At 46.3% G+C, this 19928-nt stretch overlaps 1 protein-coding gene across 4 annotated transcripts in view; it reads left to right on the top strand.

Annotated features, from left to right (window-relative positions):
* The window catches only part of Dock8 (dedicator of cytokinesis 8), a 199835-nt gene that overhangs the window by 178852 nt on the left and 1055 nt on the right, over positions 1-19928 (top strand). For all 4 annotated transcript variants that reach the window (XR_003710947.1, XM_028764022.1, XM_028764023.1 and 1 more), the window contains 8 exons: positions 340-483; positions 1722-1853; positions 2266-2400; positions 3644-3733; positions 6969-7205; positions 10716-10859; positions 12232-12338; positions 19309-19479. Coding sequence is in view for 3 of the 4 variants with exons in the window: in XM_028764022.1 (XP_028619855.1) it covers positions 340-483; positions 1722-1853; positions 2266-2400; positions 3644-3733; positions 6969-7205; positions 10716-10859; positions 12232-12338; positions 19309-19479 (1160 nt within the window). In the remaining variant the exon portion in view is untranslated. The remainder of the gene's footprint in view (positions 1-339; positions 484-1721; positions 1854-2265; positions 2401-3643; positions 3734-6968; positions 7206-10715; positions 10860-12231; positions 12339-19308; positions 19480-19928) is intronic.

Here is a 19928-nt window from a genome sequence, read left to right as displayed (position 1 = left end):
TAAAAAAAAAAAAAAAAAAAATCCAAGACTCTCCCCATTGGTCCTTTACGGTTATCTCACTAACAGGTTGTTTCAGCTCAACTCCTGTTACATTACGGAAAGCGTCCTTTCTAGAACGTTGCTTTATGGTTAAAAATTTCGGAGTTTGGTGACAGGTTTGCTTGGTGTGACCTTTCAAAATGAATGGCCACCAGAAGTTCACAGGGTTGGGATCACAGACTTGTAGTAACCGTGGTCTGGTGAAGGACATAGAGTTTAGCTTCTTTATCTGTGTGGGGTTTGTGATCTCTTGCTTGTCAGGTCCTCTGTTCCCTGGGCTCACAGTGGGTTCTCTTACAGAATATTTCTTCCAATGTGCTTGAGGAGTCTGCAGTCTCTGATGACACCTTGTCTCCCGATGAGGACGGTGTATGCTCTGGTCGGTACTTCACTGAGAGTGGCCTGGTGGGCCTCCTGGAGCAGGCTGCAGAGCTCTTCAGCACGGTCAGTGTCTCCAGGGCTCATTCAGCCCTTCATCACACTCACAGGAGCATGCAGGAGGGCTGGGCCTGGACAGATGCTCCCGGCTAGGCCCAGTAAAGACGGCCATGTCTACAAACTGCATCAGCTCTTCAAGGGAGGAGGGAAAGCCTTTCGTCATGGACATACTCTTATTCCCACAGCATACTCATTGGCCAGGAGCAGTTTCACAGTGTTATTTCTATTTAATAGGGTAGAAACGAAGCCATGGAGAGTGAAACAGTTTGCCCAGGTTACACAGTCAGAGATGAGGCATATTCTCACTCCCTCATTTTCCCACTCACAGGAAAAAAAAAAACATAGGGGAGGAGCCACTGAGGATCTGTGTTGTCTTCCACATCTGACACTCAGCTGGTCTTCAAGACCCATACACAGCAGGGCAGCTCAGAGAGATGGAACAGCGGAAGCCACAGAGCCGTCCCTTAGCCCGCTAGGTCTCCTAGTAAGAGAAAAAGCGCAGAGCTACAGTTCAGGCCAAGGTGGCAAGCCGCTCCTAGTTCTCCATTTTCACCATTGCCCTCTGCCCCCGTAGTGAAGTCACATAAGTGTAATAGTTCATCAACCTGACCGATCTGTTTTCTTCCCTATATTAAATTTCATCCTCTCCTCTTCATCTCCAGACTCCCTCCCCGTACTGTCTACGTTTAGACGTTTGTGTTCACTGCCTTTATTCTCCTATCTTTGTTTAGAAATCAGAAAAGAGTTTTAAACTTAATTTCTAGTTATAAAACTAGCTTCCTTGTTATATTTTCCCATATACATATCATTGTACTTTTCCCATATGCACACATACACATGTACCCTTATTTTCCTGAAATCCTAGAAAATCAATTGGTTAGATCCTTATTAGCTCCCTGAGGCCCTGCATCTGGCTAGAGGAAAACCTCTGGTAAACTCAAAAGCCGCAAGCACACCTCTCCAAACCTCTCACTGCCTGGGCTATCTCCTCTCCTGTTCTCAGTCTGTGAAAAGCCTCCTCCCTAGTTAGCGTTGCCATATAGGGTAGCAATGTTCCTTATTTACTTACTGCCTAAAGATAGCAGTGTCCCTGGTTTGACCTGAAAGCTATGGCTCGCCACAGATGCCCAGACAGGCCTAGATTCCGTAAAGCACTGTGATGCCCTCCTACATGTTATTTGCATACTTACCTCTCATCCTTCGTCTTAAACTTTCAGTGCATTAAATAATCTCCTCTTTCCCAGGGAGGCTTGTACGAGACGGTAAATGAAGTCTACAAGCTGGTCATTCCCATCCTGGAAGCACATAGAGATTTCCGGAAGCTGACCTCTACTCACGACAAGCTGCAGAAGGCCTTTGACAACATCATCAACAAGGTAGCTGGGGATGAGCCTGGTCCATAGGGTCTGTTAGCTGGTGTCAGGTGACCCTGCCCTAATGCTGCGTCACCATCTCCCTGGCTATAGATTCCCTGAGCTCATCATTGCTGTAACTCTCCATCAGACAAGGAAGGGCTGGCGATACAGTGTGGCAGATTGGGTTGCTTTATAGCTAGGAAATGTGAGGATTTTTAAAGTTGAGTTAAATGAAGGCCCCAGAAGTCTCTCATTGGATTTCTTCTGTCACCATTTCTGGGGTTTATTATGTAAATTTTAAATCTGCTGAACAGAGGGGTTCTTCGTAATGCCAGCCCAATGAGAATGATTTGTTTGCAGCCCAGTAACCAGTCCTTTTAGCCCAGTGGATCACCAGTATGACACAGCTAAAGGAAGCTTCTCTTTGTGACAGGACCATAAGAGGATGTTTGGAACTTACTTCCGAGTTGGTTTCTACGGATCCAAATTTGGGGATTTGGATGAGCAGGAATTTGTGTACAAGGAACCCGCAATTACAAAGCTCCCCGAGATCTCACATAGACTAGAGGTGAGAAAGAGACTGTGTGTTTGACCTTGTACATTCCCAAAATAAGGCAATATGTCATTTTTAAAATATGTTCATTGCTGACCTCTAAGTTTTCTACCTTGCATTTGTAGTATGGGGGAGCAGGCAAGATTGTGAATACCATAGGATTTGGACATTTTTCTCTTGAATCCTGTGTGTGTTTTACAGAGTTTAAATTTTAAATCTTGAATAGTGATCTTCAAGACTGTATAAAATTCAGTCAGCATCCATCCTTCCTTATACCCCCCTCCATACACGACCAGTATGTACCCACAGGCATTGGGCATGTTCCTTTTTGACGTGAAGGTTTTCATATTGATTTGGAAGCCATCTGACAAAACTACAGAGTCATTCCCTCCACCTTCAGTGGTTAGGCTGATCTTAAGTTGGCTCTAAATAACACACTCCTCTCAGATACAAAGCCACTGGAAAGTAGCTCTGGCCAGCCCCGGCTGCAGCCTGACAGCTACTCTGTGTAACAGAGACAGTAGTAAGTTCTGAAAAGACAGAGCAAAAAGAAACAGCATAAAGAAAAGCTGAGAAAACAGAAGCAGAAATTGAGAGGAACAAATGCAAGAGCCCTCTCAGGCTGAGAGGCCAGGGTCCTGTGAAGAGCTGGACTAACCACCAACTCCTCCCTTCTTACGCTGTCATGCCACACTGACTGTGTCCCCTCTCGTGACTGGAGAGCTTATAAACTTCTGTTGCCCAATTCTTTCTTGTACTATTGAGTCCTGCCAAATAGGCGAAGAAGACTCAATTCTGAGAAGCTGTGGCCTAGTCAGGTTGGGTAGCTTGTCCAAAGTCATTCACCTCACAACAAGGAAATCTAGCCATTGGCCCAGGCTCTTTACTCCCTAATATGGTGTCCTCTGCTTAAGATTAGAAGTCTGTTCCTTGTCTCCTTGCGCGCTATGGCTTGTCATGTTATGGGAAGTCTGGCCTCTCCACATTTTCAGGATACAAAATGCAAAATATAAATCACACCTTACCCGTGGAGCTGCCTCCAGAAATCTCATGACGTTGGCTGAATCTGAAAGCACACATCTGTACTGTAGGATTCTTGGGTATTTGAGACTTTTATTTCTGGTTTAGGAAGTGCTTAAGTTTGCTTCTTAGCTCAGAGGGACCATCAATAATCAACAAAACCTGCCTTGTGCTTGTTCCAAAGAATTGCAAGCTTTCAAAGTGAATTTTTATCTACCCTGGGCCTCTCTTCCCCTAGGGATTTTACGGCCAGTGTTTTGGTGCAGAGTTTGTGGAAGTGATAAAAGACTCTACTCCTGTGGATAAAACCAAGTTGGATCCTAACAAGGTATGGAAAAAATATACTAAAAACTGTCATCAGACCCTGAAAGCAGAAAATGACATTCTGGGTCTGGACTCCCCCAGTCCTTCGAATGTAACCATGGGCTTTTATGTGGGTACTGGGGAGTTGAGCTAGGGGGTCTCATTTTACCCACCCCTCTCATTTAGATTTTTTTTTTTGAGACAGGTTCTTGCTGTGTAGCTCAGTCTGGCTACACACCAGCTCTGTGTTTACAGAAATCATTTCTTGTCATCCCCCTGCAGCCCTCAGGACTAGATTTGGTTGTTTCTATTTTATAAAATAAGAAGGAGGCTTGGAGAGGTTGGATCACCTTCCAAGATGGCGCTAATGGTGGAGCCGCTACTCTAACATGACGTCTGATTCCACCCACGGTCTTAATTACTGTGGCTCATTAGCGTGCACATCTGTAACATGTTTAAACTTTCTACTTAAAGCATGTTTTAAAATTCCAACTTCTGGGCCTAGAGAGATGGTTCAGCGTTTAAAAGCACTTCCTGCTCTTGCAAAGGACCCAAGTTTGGTTCTCTGCACCCACATCAGTCTGTAACTCCAGCTGCATGGCATCAGTTCCCTCTCTGGCCTCCAGGAATGCATGCACACTTGTGGCTAATACAAACATTGTGTGTGTACATGTACCGGTATATGTGAGCATCTGTGTGTGTGTGTGTGTGTGTGTGTGTGTGTGTGTGTGTGTGTGTGTCTAAAACATACATCAGCTTCTGGCTGGCCATACTTCATAGCCCCATTCTTTATTCCTTCCAGCCACGTGCAGGATGGCTGTGGTAATGGAGGAATGGAGGAAGACCAAGGCCATAGGCTTTATTGTTCTGTTCCACACCAAGGTTCCATCCCACTCGGGGATGATGATAGTGCTGTGAAACTCTGATGCTAACAGCTCACATGTAGCATGTGACTTCACAAGTTCAAGACTGCCCTTGCTTTAAACTTGAGCCTCAGCTGGGGCTCCCACACCTTTCACACCACCCAGGCTTCTAGCTGGCTACAAATTTTGGAGTTCTTATGACACCCTTGGGATAGATAATTCTCCAGGATAAGCTCAAGGACTGAAAACAGTACCACAGTTCTGACTGCAGTTGTACAGTAATGGATTCAGAGGGTGGAAGGTCGGGAGGAATGCGGTGTCTGTGCCCTCTCTGTGTGGGTCCCTGAATTCTGTCTTCCGGGATTGCAGAAGGATGAGCCTCATAGGGAGGGATTGACCAAATTTAAGTTCGTCTCCATTTATCCGCTCACTCACTTGAGAGACATTCCCCAGCTGGGGGCTGAGAGCAGTCGTGATAAGCATTGGACAGAAATGTTTGGAGTCCTTGGAGGATAAGGCTGGCTGTGTGCCCGGTGATCGGAACAGCCCAAGTGACCTTCCCAGCATCAGGGCCCTTCCCCTCTTTTAGAATTCCCAGGGTAGGCTTTGAGTTTGGAATGAGAATCCTAACCCAGAATCACATCCAGATCTCATTATTCTAAACCGTGATTTACACTGTGAGGCCCTTCCTCCTCTCTGGGTAGAGGTCCCACCCTGAAACATTGCTCATTTCCATTGTGTTCTTAAAGAACTCTTCTTTGTTTAACAAGCACCCCACCCCACTCCCCACTCCCCATTTTCTCTCTCTCTGTCTCTCTCTCTCTCTGTCTGTCTCTGTCTGTCTCTGTCTCTCTGACTCTCTCTCTCTCTCTCTCTCTCTCTCTCTCTCTCTCTCTGCCTCTCTCTGTGTCTCTCAGTCTGTCTTTGTCTGTCTGTCTCTGTCTCTCTCTCTCTCTCTCTCTCTCTCTCTCTCTCTCGTGTGTGTGTGTGTGTGTTTGTTTGTATTCACTGATATGCCATTTGATGCATTTTGATACATACACATAACCAGTACCTTGACAGTCAAGGTGCAAAACCACCCTGTTCCTCTGAAAGGTTTCCCGGCTCTCTTTTGTCACCACACCCTAATTCATTCAGCCCTTAGTGGTCACCAAGCTGAGCCGTAGTCCCCGATCTGTGTAGACTTGCCTTTCTGGAGGTGCGTATGCAGCACATGCAGCCCTTTGAAGCTGGCTGCTCCTGCTCAGCCTACCCCATCCATGACTCACCGAGTTGAAATAGCTCCTTCCTTTTCATGCTAAGTAGTATCCATTGTGTTGATGTGCCACACTCTGCTTAGTATCTCCACTAGAGGGACAGACACTTGGGCGTCTTCTAGTTGTTTATTATGATCGATGTTGCTCTAGCTCAGTGGTTCTCAACCGTCCTAACACTGTGACCCTTTAATACAGTTCATGTTGCGATGACCCCAACCATAAAATTACTTCACAACTGTAATTTTGCTTCTGTTATGATTGTGATATGAAAGGGTCATTCCACACACCCAGTGGGGTCATGACCCCCAGGTTGAGAACAGTGCTCTCAAGCATGGCCCTGTTGAGGTATTTCTGTTCACCTCATATAGCGAGGGCAAGAACAGATCAAAGAAAGGGCTCTCTTCAAGTCTCACTCGGTGAATCGATGAGTTTATTGGTGTTATTTACAGAGCATGGGTATTCATAATCCGCTGCACCACTGTGAAACCCTCCCTGTGGTTTATGGGCAGTACTCCACCCCCCCTCAGCAAGTGGATGTCGGCACAGAGAGGCCGCAGTAGCCTACCCTTCTCCTTCATGTGGCTGATCACAGCTGCTCTGAAGGCAGCAATAAGCACACCCAAGCTAAGGAAAGCCCCACACAAGTACTGTGTGTGCTTGTGGGAGTAGGGTGCGTGTGTGGGCGGCACTTGGCTGTACGAGGAGCCTTGGCTTACAGCGCAGCCATGCACCCTGCATTCCTGGTGCTCATTTGAACATCCCATCCTGGCAAACACTTGCTATTATCCATTTCCTCAGTCTAAACATTTGCACTACCCAGAGAGCAGGCCCTCGTTATGGCAACTGAGTAAAGGAAGATCCTTGGAACAGCAGTTGGGATGACTTTGCTGTGATAGAGAGAGCGCAGGTGGACCCGGCGCTTCCCTTAAGCCTGGTCCCTCCACAGCCTCAAATTCTTTGCCTAGGGTGGAGAGGAGAAAGGACAGATTCTGACTTCCAGGCTGAGGTGTTTGGCATTGGTGGTTTTCCAGACTGGAAAGGAGTGTTGGGCTCTGTCGCAGCTTGCCTCTCCACGGCTCCATTCAGCTCTTGGGCTGAATGGCTCATCTCTTGCCATCTCCTCACCTCTTCCTTCCCTCAGGCCTACATACAGATCACTTTTGTGGAGCCTTACTTCGATGAGTATGAGATGAAAGACAGGGTGACCTACTTCGAGAAGAACTTCAACCTCCGGAGGTTCATGTACACCACCCCCTTCACCCTAGAGGGGAGGCCCCGGGGAGAGCTGCACGAACAGCACCGCAGGAACACCATCCTCACCACCATGCATGCCTTCCCCTACATCAAGACCAGGATCCGAGTCAGCCAGAGAGAGGAGGTAATGCACCCCGCAGGAAGTGGCCCCTTTTCCTTGAGGATGATCTCCCAGACCCACACAGCAGCCCTACCTCATGAGACTAAAGGGAAGCCTGAAAAGCTAAAAGAAAGGAGGGGAAGAGAAGGGCTGGGTTCAGTGGCATGCACCTTTAATCCCCGCACTGAGGATTCAGGGGCAGGTTGATGACTGCAAATTCAAGGCCAGCCTTATCTATATAACAAGTTCCAAGCCAACCACTACATGGTAAGATCCAACAAGCATGTGCCAGCCCTGGGAGTACATGCTTATGATCCTAGTACTCCAAAGGCTGAGGCAGGGGCATCTTGAGTTTGAGAGCATCCTGGGTTGCATAGCAAGTCTAAGGCAACCTAAAGTATTTAGCAAGATCTTTTCTGAATAAACCAGGGCTGGAGATGTAGCTCAGCAGTAGGGCATTGGTCTAGCCTGGGCAAAGATATCCTTGAAATATTGTTTCTAGGCTATTCTCACTCCCATGGGACCAAGGAATCTCATTCAGTTAGTTACACCTTTCAAACAGTGTTAAATATTTAGCTCTTGAAAGTTACTTATATAGCTTAGTTAACATATTTAATCACAGTGTTTCCATTGTAATTATAAACTTATACAAGATGTCTATATAGTTGTCCCTTCATATGCTTAGGTTTTATATCCATAGAAGGAACCACCTTGAATTGGCATATCGAAGGGGAATTTTACATATATACAGAATTTGTATGAATTTTTCCCCTTAAAAAATAAAAACTTCACATACATGTAAGCTCTTCTAGCAGATAAAAAGGAGCCTTGTTGCCCAGCATGGTGCTGTACACCTTTAATCCCAGCATTCGAGAGGCAGAGGCAGGTAGACCTCTGAGTTCAAGCCTCCCTGGTCTACAGTTCTAGGACAGCCAATGGCTACACAGAGAAACCCTGTCTCAAACAAACAAGAAGAATACAGTAACGCAGTTGTCTGCACAGTCTTGGCCATTCAGTGGATGTGAAGGATTTGCTACTACACCGTAGAGTGTTTCCCACTGCCGTGACCACATGCCAGGTGGAAACAACTGAAGGGCAGAGTCGGTGTAGCTCAGTTCTCAAGGTCTCATCCATTGTGGTGAAGAAGGCATGGCAGAGCTGTTCAGTGCACACCGCGGTAACCAAGAAGCGGACAGTAAGGCTTACAGACTGGACGGGACCAGGGAAACATCCAGCCCCAAGGGTTCATGCTCCCATGGACCTGTAGCACCCAGCTAGGCCACCTTCACTCACTTCATGAGAGATTCATCCACTGGTTTTATTAGGGTTTTCTGTTGGAAACCAGGCTCCCAGTACATGAATCTGTGGGTATATTTCATATTTAAACATCTGAGCATCCTCAGATTTCAGTACAGTTGGAGAGAACAGTTCCCAGAACCACCTTTCCAGGGAGAGATGAATGCCTGTGTTTAAATTTTGTATTTCATGCAGTGTTTTTTTTTCCAGTATTAGGTACTGAATTCAGAGCCTCATGCTTACCAAAATATGGCACACTATGCCCCATCCTTCTGTACAAAACAAAAATATATACCTAAAGGCCTGCAGGTGTTTCAGGCATTGTAAATTTATATTGTAAATTACAGGAGAGGGAATCAAAAACAAGCAGCCCCCTGAACTGGTGGGAAGAGCACAGTTGCGGCCAGTACATCAACCTGCTCCTGGCCCAGATTTTTCCCGTGGCTGTGCACGAAGCACTTGGCTCCAACCTCTTAATACAAATGTTGGCAAGAAAGGCCTTATGTACTTTGGAAGACCTTAACCCATTTTAATAGAGTCTATGAAGAAGATCTCTCAAACCTCAGAATTACGCATAGCACCAACATTCCATTTTCTCCTTAATATCCCTACGTGTTCACTTATATACCACCTCTGTATCCTGGACTGCAGCCTTCTCTGATTCTGGCTTGACTCATCACAACTCAACATTGTCTTTCTTGTATAAACCGCACCCAGTTCTCAGTCTGCTCTCTGTGATGCAGAATGAGGCCTTAAAAACCCTTATGAACTGAGCTGTGAGTGGATGCCTTCTGGACCTTGATGAGCCTAGCCCAAAGTTTCTTTTACAGTTGTCTTGCACAGACCTAATATGACAGGAATTTTTACAGCAACTCGCTTTCATGACATCTCACCCAAGCATCCAGCTTGATCTTCATAGAACCAGCTCTCTCTCCACACCCTGACTTCATCAGTTTATACGTTGTTCATTAAAACAACAACTGTAACAGGCCTAATCAAGTCCGTGAGCATGTAGAGGATTTGCAGCCATCCACTCCATGGGGCTGGAGCTGCATGGGCTGAACAGGCTGGAGAGCAGCCATCTAGACCGTTGTTGAGTGATGTGGCCTTCCCAGGGAAGAGGAGTCACAGAGAGTAGAGGAGCCTGTCCTGGAGCCAGTCATAGAAAGGGGTGCGGAAGGCATCTAGTGTGGTGCTTACTCTTTTGGACTTTTAAACACTAAGATATTCTAGGCACAATACAGAGATACACTGTTTATAAAAGTGAGATACATTGTCTATAAAAGTGTCCTTATAGCTATATGCAATGCCCTAGAACTATTCCACGTTTCCCATTGCTCCGGCTGTGTAACAAAGTGGCCCAGACTGGATGGCATAAACAACAGAAATGTATTGCCTTAACAGTTCTAGAGGCTGGGAAGCTCAAGTTCAGGGCATTGGCGGGTTGGTTCCTTGTGAGGACTGAGGGAGAATCTGTCCCAGGCCTGCCTCCAGCCTCATTAGAGGACATCTCCTAGTGTCTGTTCACCTTGACTATGCTATATACACGCTGTGTCCTCATTTCCTCGTCTCTTAAAGGCACCAATTATGTGAATTAGGTCTGCCCTAATAAACCCAGTTTAACTTGACTACCTATATATAATGCTACCCTCTGAGCTCCTGGAGGTTGGACTCTAAATGTGAATGAGGTGGGGGCAGGATTTGACCTATCACATTCAGGAAGGACTGGACCCCAAACCAGAACTTGGTACCCTCTTCATGAGTTGTCACCATCACAGTGAGCTGGAAAGGGCACAGAAGATGTGAAATCTTGGCCACTGACCAGACTTTCCCCTGAAATCTGAGTAGCTTGTTCAATACTAGGAAAAACAAACAAACAAACAAATAGAAAACAACAACCTAGCCATACACAAAGAAGTTGGGCTTTGAATATAGACATAATTATGATTAAATTTCTACCTTAGTACTTAATACATTTTGTGTTACTTAATCTTATAAATTCCCTTTTTCCAATAAAGTGAAAAGGACAGGCAATTATTTAAAGGAGAAACTCATGTACAGATGCTGAACGTTTAGGTACTCAAGAAACGTGAAGCCCACCTCTAGATGACCAAAGTGCCCTGAAAGTCATTCCCTAGCTCCTGCTTCAAATCCAGGTGGCCTCCCTGTCAGAGCTCCAGGTTTGCCAGGGACTGTAAGGGAGGCCATGGCCTCACTACGCTGTTGTCTCCCGCTCAGTTCGTTTTGACTCCGATTGAGGTTGCCATTGAAGATATGAAGAAGAAGACCCTGCAGTTAGCGGTGGCCACTCACCAGGAGCCCCCTGATGCGAAGATGCTGCAGATGGTACTGCAGGGCTCTGTAGGAGCCACTGTAAACCAGGTAAGCAGGGCTCACTAAGGGCAGCTTGGCCAGGACTTGTTTTTTGTTCATGTGGTCTACGCCCTTCTCGGGAGTTGATGAGGAATCAGTCCACATGCAATCTTCCTTTTAAAAAAAATCTAGAAAGGATTAGACTGTATTTAAAGAATATCATTTTTCTCAGTCTCCAATTTGGGACCAGATCTGGCAGTATGACCCAGGACTAGAGTCCAGTTACAGAGAGCTGACTTGTGTCCAGAATAGGTGCAGCTTTGGACTGATTCTAAGAACATGTATGTGGAGATAAGAAAAGGCCCAGACCATCTATCTCCTTGATTAGGTACCAGATATTCCCAACATAGCAATGGCCTTGCCAACAGGATCGATCTGGGACTGGGTTCTCACTTTGACAAGATTAGTGTTTGCCATCACACCCAAGTTCAGCATGGAGCTAAGCCTGTCTCAAACTGAGAGACATATAAGCCCAGTTAGTACTTTCTGTCTAGTAGGCCCCTTGATGTTGGCTCTTCACACCCCCAAACCCAAAAACTCACTAACCATTGTCCTTCCCAGCTAACAGCTTCTACATCTGAGAATCCAGAAATTCTAAGTCTGTTCAACTTAGGGGGATCAAAGGTAGCAAATAAGAGAAAGACTATTATATTATTATATGTCCAATGTTAGAAAAACATTAGGGGGCTGGAGAGATGGCTCAGTGGTTAAGAGCACTGACTGCTCTTCCAGAGGTCCTGAGTTCAGTTCCCAGCAACCACATGGTGGCTCACAACCATCTCTAATGGGATCTGATGCCTCTTCTGGTGTGTCTGAAAACAGCTGCAGTGCACTCATAGAAATAAAAATAAATAAATAAATCTTTAAAAAAGAAAAAAGAAAAACATTAGTAGGACGCTTTTGCTTTTGTGAGTCCTCATCCAATGAAAAGAAAACAGACGCTGTTTACTAACACCACCATAGGCCGCAGATGGCCTGTGAATTCTCTGACTCAAACGAGGGTTTACATAAAATAATTCTTCCACTGGGGCCACCAGATAAGCAGGTATGCTCGGACAGATAGAGGTAGCTCTTGCTGTAGAGGAGGCACTAACAGTAGCAGCCTTTGCTGCCATCCCATTTCCTTGTGGTAAGAAGGGAGAGCTGTAGGGTTAGCATTGAATTGAGAAGATGCTTAGACCAGTCAGTATTCTCCTGAAGCTCTGGGTCCTCCTCGGGATTCAATTTCCTGAGACATTCAAGACCTCCCTAGGCTTTTTGTTTTAGTGAAACAAGCTACAAAATTAAATGTTCAAAGTGAGGAGCCCTCCCCACATTCTCTCTCTCCCAAGTAATTTAATTTTCATTCCAATTCCATATCGCGTTTCGCTTTCTCCATCAGGGACCGTTGGAGGTGGCCCAAGTGTTCTTGGCTGAAATTCCAGCTGACCCAAAGCTCTACCGACATCACAACAAGCTGAGGTTATGCTTCAAGGAGTTCATCATGCGGTAAGAAGGGAGGTGGCGGACACTGGAGCATTGGCAGTGTGGGGCCCCTGCTCAGTACTGGAGTGTTTGCCCAACATGCACAGGGCCGTGGATACCATGCCCACCACTACAAAAACAAATAGAAACGTATCCCAGGTACCACTCAGAGCTACTGGATCAACTCTGGTTTAAGAACCCTACTAGGTGCTTATGATGTGCGCGTGCGCACACACACACACACACACACACACACACACACACACACTGAACCTTAAGGTCCAGGGCAGTAGAGCAATGGTGCTTGTACTACCACTAAGAAACTAACACTTCTTGGGCAGGCTGCTTCATGGCTGCCGTGGCACTGGGCCTCACAGTCGTATTGTAAGACAGGCATCATCATCATCTTTGTTTTACACATGAGGCACAGGAGGTTTGGGGGTGGAAGATGAATTTACTGATGGCCACACAGCCAGTTGGCAGCAAAGCTGAGTTGCAGCAGGTCTTCTGGCTCTTGGCCATCCCTGCTTCTGTCCGGGCTGGTAGTCACTGGCACACTAAGTCAAAGCTGTTTGCATTAAGAGTATGTAGTTCTGCAAATTATACAGTGACTTACTTTAAAAGCCTAAAACTAGGAACAGTTTTAAAACTGGGCTTTTGCAAAGAAGACGACACATTGCCATGCGAGGCCAGCCTCAACTCTCCGACTGAGTTCTTCTGTGCACCTGGCCTTAAGGGTAGCTGCTTCAGCCTAGACAGAAAATGGCTCTTTGGGCAGGGCCTTGTGATTTTTGCAACACAGATAGTTACCTCAGGTCTCCAGTGGCCCTGAAAGAAAAAAACCAATGAGATGGGGTATGATACCACTTCACTTATAGAGAGAAAAATGTCAGAAGCATATGTGCCGATTGCCTTTACGTCCAGAACCTTGGTGTAGCGTCAGAGGACAGGAATAGCCTTGCAGGGTGAGCAGGGAGAAAGGAAGCTAAAACTTAGTTTTCCCAATTTAGTTATAACCCACTCGAGTGCTGCTGTCCAGTGAAGTCAGGGAAAGTGCTTCATCACAAGCTTTCTGGAGAAATGCTCAACTTTGCTGTGTGAGAACACTTCTTCCTTCAATGAAGCACAGACATTTGGAAATGGGTATATACAATAGATAGCACCTAGTAATGTTGGTATATTTGGTTTCCCTTTTGATAGCAATTCTGCCATTACATACAGGGTACATTTTCTTTATGACATAGTACTTTATTCGCTTTTGTTCTATCTATCTATCTATCTATCTATCTATCTATCATCTATCTATCTATCTATCATCTATCTATCTATCTATCTATCTATCTATCTATCTATCATCTACCTCCCCTTCGTTCTGAGACAATGTCCCACTGTGTGCCCCTGGCTAACCTGGGACTCCCTGTGTTAAATTGCTGTCCTCAAACTTAAAGATCCTCCTGCCTCTGGCTCTGGAGTGTTGGGATTAAAGGTATGTACCATCACGCCAAGCTAAATAATAGATATTTTTGTAGCAAAAGTTTTTAAAAAATATTTAGCTAATTAGTTAGAAGGACTTTTTCACCATATCTTTTCATTTAAATCTCATTATGGTTGAAAGCTTCCAAGGTTAACAATGAGCAGGCCTTGCTGGACCTCATAGAGCCCATGGGTGTGTAATGAGAGTTGTCTGCTCTGAGTATTAGGTCTGGGCATTCCTGTGTCCGTGGTGGCAGGATGAAGCATTACATTACTGAGTAGCAACACAGTACAGCATGTACTGAGAACTCTTAAGGATGTTCCAGATACAGAAATCCAGAGATCAGGAAGGGCAGGTCCACTGTGGGCTGGGATAGGCTTTATGGAAAAATATCACCTACTATTTGTCTCGAATATTTAGGTGGAAGAAGAAAGATGACAGCAAGAGGGAGCTATGACTGTCAGGAAGATGGCATGGCTGTAAGACTCAGTCAGGAATGCCAGTTCTGCTGCCTCATAGAAGTCCATGGCCAGCTCCAGAGCAGGCCGGGGTGGGGAGGATCAGTGCAACATTGGCGCTGGGTAGAATATAAACAGAGAAGGGGCACTTTCAGGTTTCACGCCACCTCCCTCTGCTGGATCACTCAATCCCATCAGTGGACCCCACACCAAGACTCCATGTAGATAAAGTGCCCTAGCCAGTCCCTACTGGACATGCTCTAGGCCTTTGGAAGCTGCAGTCAGGGAGCAAAAGCAGGTGGTTATCTATCTTCTAAGATGATCCTTTAAAAAATGCTATTCAAAGTCCTTTAAAAATGCTATTCTCGGCAAGTTGAGGCAGGAGACTTGCTCTGAGTTTGAGGTCAGCTCTGATAGACATGATATAGTATGCTCCAGACCAGCCTAGGAAGCATAGCAAAACTCTCTAGTAGCAGTGTTCTGGGGAAGCCAGATGGGACCTATCAAATCAAATGCAGACTATGGTTCAGTAAGCATGGAGTAGGGCCCAAGACTCTGGCGTTTGTTTGTTTATGTTGGATTGGGTTTTTTGTTTCTTTGTTTGGGTGTTTTGTTTCGAATTTAAGGCAGGGGCTCACTCTGTAGTCCCAGGTTGGCCTCTCCCTTGTAATCCCCCTGTCTCAACATCCCGAGTGCTAGAATTATAAGTGTTAGCTGCCATGCCTGGCTGCAGATTCTTTGATACTGATGAGTCCGTGTGCTATGGCATGGGAGCACCAGCCTCTGGGCAGAAGCTGCGCTTGCGTACCTCCTGTCACTACTTATCCCCCAGGCCCCTAGCCTTAACTCTTTAGGCCATCCCTTTTGTCTTCCTCCTTTCAAAAAGACAAGTAGGCTCAAACAGCCATTCTGACCAGCTGTCCATGCCAGCTTGCCACCTGATCCAGCATACCCTCTGTACCACCGTCGTGGAGAGGTGACATCCTAACGCAGAAAGGCCATTGATAAAACAGTGCTTCCAGCCACTACCACATCTAAGACACAACCACAGTTAACTTCCCCTCTCTTCATTCCAGACGGGTCAGAAATGACAGCTCACGAAACTACATTTAAAATGAGTGTAAGGACATGTAAGCTCCCCTCAAAGTGGCTGAAGCTTCCCTCTCTCACTTGCTGCTTCCAAGTCCAATGAGGAAGCTGCCACTATTTGAGAATATGGACCACAGTGTCAAGTGCTTTCTTCCAGATGGCAGGGGTGACTCACTGGCAGACAAGGTTGCCCACTCCTGGGCCTTCCCTTCAGTGGGCTCTGTCTCCTCAGCTTCCCAGGAGGCTGGTAGATAGCCCAGAGCTCAAAGGAGACCCAGGCAGCCTTCCTGTAATCACGGCTCTATTGACACAGTGCTGGCCACGTCTGTAGTTGCTTCACCTGCCCCAGGATAGTGGCTTCTGACTCAGCTGGAGCTGATCAGACTCAGCCGGAAGGCCTGGCAGCCTGGCATGCAACAGTCAGCACCCCTAGCCTCTTGGCACTCTTCCAATAGCTGCCAAGTAAGGACAAAGTCTTCTCTGCCTTTTCCTAAGAGGAAATGCCTGGAAGGTTCATAAACGCAAATGGACAAATGTCATACGTATCTCCTCCCTCTTCTCCTGGACTCACTAGACCATCAGAGGCACTGCAGTCATTTCTGTATTTTCTCTCACGTAATCTGATTGTTGTCATCCCTGCAGAGACTTGGGGCTTGGGAGATAGCTCAGTGGATAAGAACACATGTTGTGCAAGCATGAGGACTTGAGTTCAAATCCCTGCTACCTACCTAAAAACCTTAATGTCGCTGTGCATGCACCCGTGACCCCAGCATAGGGGTGAGGCAGACACAGGGCAATGGCTGGTCACCAGCCTAGTTCCAGGGTCAGTAAGAGACTCTGCCTCAAAAAAAAAAAAAAATCCTGAGGTCTTCCTCTGGCTTCTACACATGTACCTGCATACACATGTGCATACACACCACACATACAAATACAATTAACAAATTATAAACATGAAGTGATTCTGGAGCTGGAAAGATGGTTCTGCAGTTAAATGTGTGTACTGTTCTGAGCCTGAGTTTGATTCCCAGCACCCACATTAGGTAGCTCACAACTGCCTGCCACTCTAAGCACACGCTTTCTTAGGGGGCACAGCCACCCCTAGGAGGAGCAATTCCTGCCCAAGATGAGCTTCTGAGAGAAGCAACAAGCCAAACTTGTCATTTGAAACTTACAGATTCAAAAAAATGAGCACAGTGCTGAGTTAGAAACAAAGAGAAGCCATAAACCAGATGTAGCACATGCCTTTAATCCTAGTACTTGGGAGGCAGAGGCAGGCAAAGCCAGCTCAAGAGAGATCCAACACCTCTGGCCTCTTCAGCATCTGTAGTCATGTGCATACATCTGTGTGTGCACAAACACACACACACACTTAAAAATAAATGATTTTAAAAGGTTAAGTAAAATAAAATAAAAAATAATTTTTATAAGGATTAAGTGACCTAAATTTTACTTTTTTACCCTTTGTATTTGAATTACAGACAGCCATATTCAAGGCACCTTTTTCAGGAATGTGTGGCCACTGCCCCAGCAGTAAACACGCTGGCTCAGAGTCAGACAGCAAGGTGTGAAGTTGATGGTTTTTAAAATGGTTTGTGTTGAAAAGGAACTTCCCCATGGTGCATGGTGTGTGTGGGAACAGATCTGGACGCTCTCAGGGGAGACAGTGTTCAATGGCATCAAGGCTTCTAGGAATCAAGTTAACAATGGATGACCTCTGTGACCTTGGGTCTCCTGTAACACACCAAGGATAGCTAAGTTAAGGGTGCTCAGAAGAAATTTGAGGGGGCTGGAGAGATGGCTCAGAGGCTAAGAGCACTGGCTGCTCCTCCAGAGGTCCTGAGTTCAATTCCTAGCAACCATATGGTGACTCACAACCATCTGTAATGGAATCTGATGCCCTCTTCTGGTGGGTCTGAAAGCAGCAACATTTTACTCATATATAATAAATAAATAAATCTTTAAAAAAAAAAAGAAATTTGAGCCAGGTGCATGCTTATGCGCACACATGTACACACACACACACACTCTTTGCCCTTCATCTCACCTGTACCGACTAAGAAAACTATAATCTTGGTGCAGTGAGCTTCTCTGCTCTTCTGGCTCACCCCACCCCACTCCCTTGGACACACCCCTGTCCCCCGTGCTCTGTGCCTGGAGGAATAGTTATGGATAGGACGATTTCTGAAGTTGAGGCTGAATTAGAACAGCTGCAGTTATTTGGTCCCAAAAGTCAGATAGCCACAGGGTTTGAAGATTTTTCTTTGTGCTAACACTCTGCAGTTCCGCCACAGTGGTGGGGAGCTGTAATCTCTTCAGTGGGGAAGTCAGCCCTGTTTTCAGCTCTGGGCAATCATCCTTACCATTCTCATTCGTTCCCCAATTGTGTCTCCCTTAACCTGTTTATTGATTTCTCTCCTCTCAGTTGCTGTCTGGTAAGTTGTTCTGGTGCAGGGTTCTCTGGCTACTCTTACTCGGTTTGTTTTGTTTTTTACTTTGTTCTGTTATCTGTAATTCCTTTTCTCTTGGAGGGCCAGGGTCTCCCTGTGTAGACCTGGCTGCCCTCCAGCTCATGGAGATCTGCCTGCCTCTGCCTGCCTCTGTCTCTCAAGTGCTAGGATGGCTTCTCTCTCTCTCTCTCTCTTACTCAGCACTTTCCTCATTGTTTAAATCTGTAAGCTTAGGCTTGTCGTTTCTCTTCCAAGGTCATCTTAGGCAGGAATTGCTCCTCCTGTGAGTGGCTGTGCCCCCTAAGAAGGTGTGTGGGGGAGGGGAGGCAACTTTCTATAGATTGCTAATGCCTCAGGATTTAAGTAATCAGGGACGGATTTTAGTTTAATGCCCTGGAGAGGTGGTATGTGTGTGGTACAGGCTTCAGATTTCAATTTTGCAAAACAACTTTCTCATTGAAGGCCTTGTGCTCATTAGCAAGTTTATATTCTACCTCTCTGGACAGCATTTTTCTAAGCCCATTTGCCCAAGTAAGTTAGCTCTTCAAGGTTCTAAGCTGAATGCCCGGGGTTTAGACAGAACCATACAGTTCTGAGTCTGAAGCAGGGCCTAACAGTCTGCTTCTTGAGAGCTCTATGGGGGATCTGATAGGTCATCAGGGTTGAAAACACTCTTAGTGGGCTTCAGTAATGGCCCAGTGGATAAGTGCACTTGCTACACAGATGTAAGGACCTGAGTTCAGATCCCAGCACTCCTCTAACAAGCAGGGGTGGTCCCACACCTTCCTGTAACCCCAGCAATGAGGATAAGGGGAGATTGAAAGATTGGTATCTCTAAGGCTTGCTGGACAGCCACGGCAAAAATCATAATCCCCGGGCTTAGCAAAAGACCTTGCTCAAAGGGATAAGGCAGATGTGATAGAAAGGTCCTCCTTTGACCTGTGAGTGCTAGCACAGGCATATGCATATCATACATGTTTACATACACTGCACACACACATATTAGAGGTTGTGGTTCTAAACTTTACATCATGGTGATCAAAACTGCTTGCCAGGAGTAAAGATTTATTTGGCTCACGGTTTCTGGGGTTTCAGTCTGTGATCAGTTGGATCTATACTTCGGCCTGTGAGAAGGCAGAACAGCATGATGGGGAGCATGTTTTCAAGGCTGATGTTCATCTCACAGTGGCCAGGATGTAAAAGAAAAGGGATAATGAGGCTGCAGACAAGATGTACTCCCAAGGTCATTTCAAGGACTCACTCCCTTCACTGTGGTGTTACCTCCTGGTTTTTCCCAATTGCCCATGAGACTAGGGCCCTATCAATGGACTAGTCTGTGGATGAGTTCCAGAGCCCCACAATGCAATCACATCCCCAGTGCCTGTCAGCTAACAGCCCATACTTGAGCACTGTGCCATAAGGAAACATTGAGACAATAGCAGAGGTCCTCCAGAAGCCGACTTACTGTTTTCCAAGTCACTAAAACACAAACATTGAGAACATGTAACCTCCTCTCTCTCCCTCAGATGTGGTGAGGCCGTAGAGAAGAACAGGCGGCTCATTACCGCAGAGCAGCGGGAGTACCAGCAGGAACTGAAGAAGAACTACAACAAGCTGAGGGACAGCCTCAGGCCCATGATTGAGCGGAAAATCCCGGAGCTCTACAAGCCCATATTCAGAATTGACAGTCAGAAGAGGTAAGAAGGGGCCAGTGTAGCCTCTTCCTGGGTATGAGAGATCACAGGGGAATCACAAATCTAGCTTGCTCAGCTGCTCTTGGCAGAAAGCAGACAGCTCAGGGTGGACTGGGGCCTGGAGTCAGGCCTCCAGCCAGTCTGGTTTGCATTCAACCCAAACCTTCCCCTGACCCCTTCTTGCTGGCCTTGTGCCAGCGAATTTCCAAGTCTATCCAATATAGCTGGTCTGTGTGTAGGTGTGTAGGTATGTGGGGGCTAGGGGGGTGAACAATATGGATGGGTCTCAGGCCTTCTTTTATTTACTGAGTTCCCCAGGACCAATAGCTTTCTGGTTCATAATTTTCTCCCAACCATCTCTTTAAAAGGCTAATCAACCCTTCTATGTTCTCTCTCTCTCTCTCTCTCTCTCTCTCTCTCTCTCTCTCTCTCTCTCTCTCTCTCTCTCTCTC

The sequence above is a fragment of the Grammomys surdaster genome, unplaced genomic scaffold (assembly GCF_004785775.1).
Source record: "Grammomys surdaster isolate TR1022 unplaced genomic scaffold, NIH_TR_1.0 141, whole genome shotgun sequence".
In the NCBI taxonomy this organism is placed as follows: Eukaryota; Metazoa; Chordata; class Mammalia; order Rodentia; family Muridae; genus Grammomys; species Grammomys surdaster.
The sequence above is the reverse complement of the archived record's forward strand: the minus strand, read 5'-3'. Positions and strand labels throughout refer to the sequence as shown.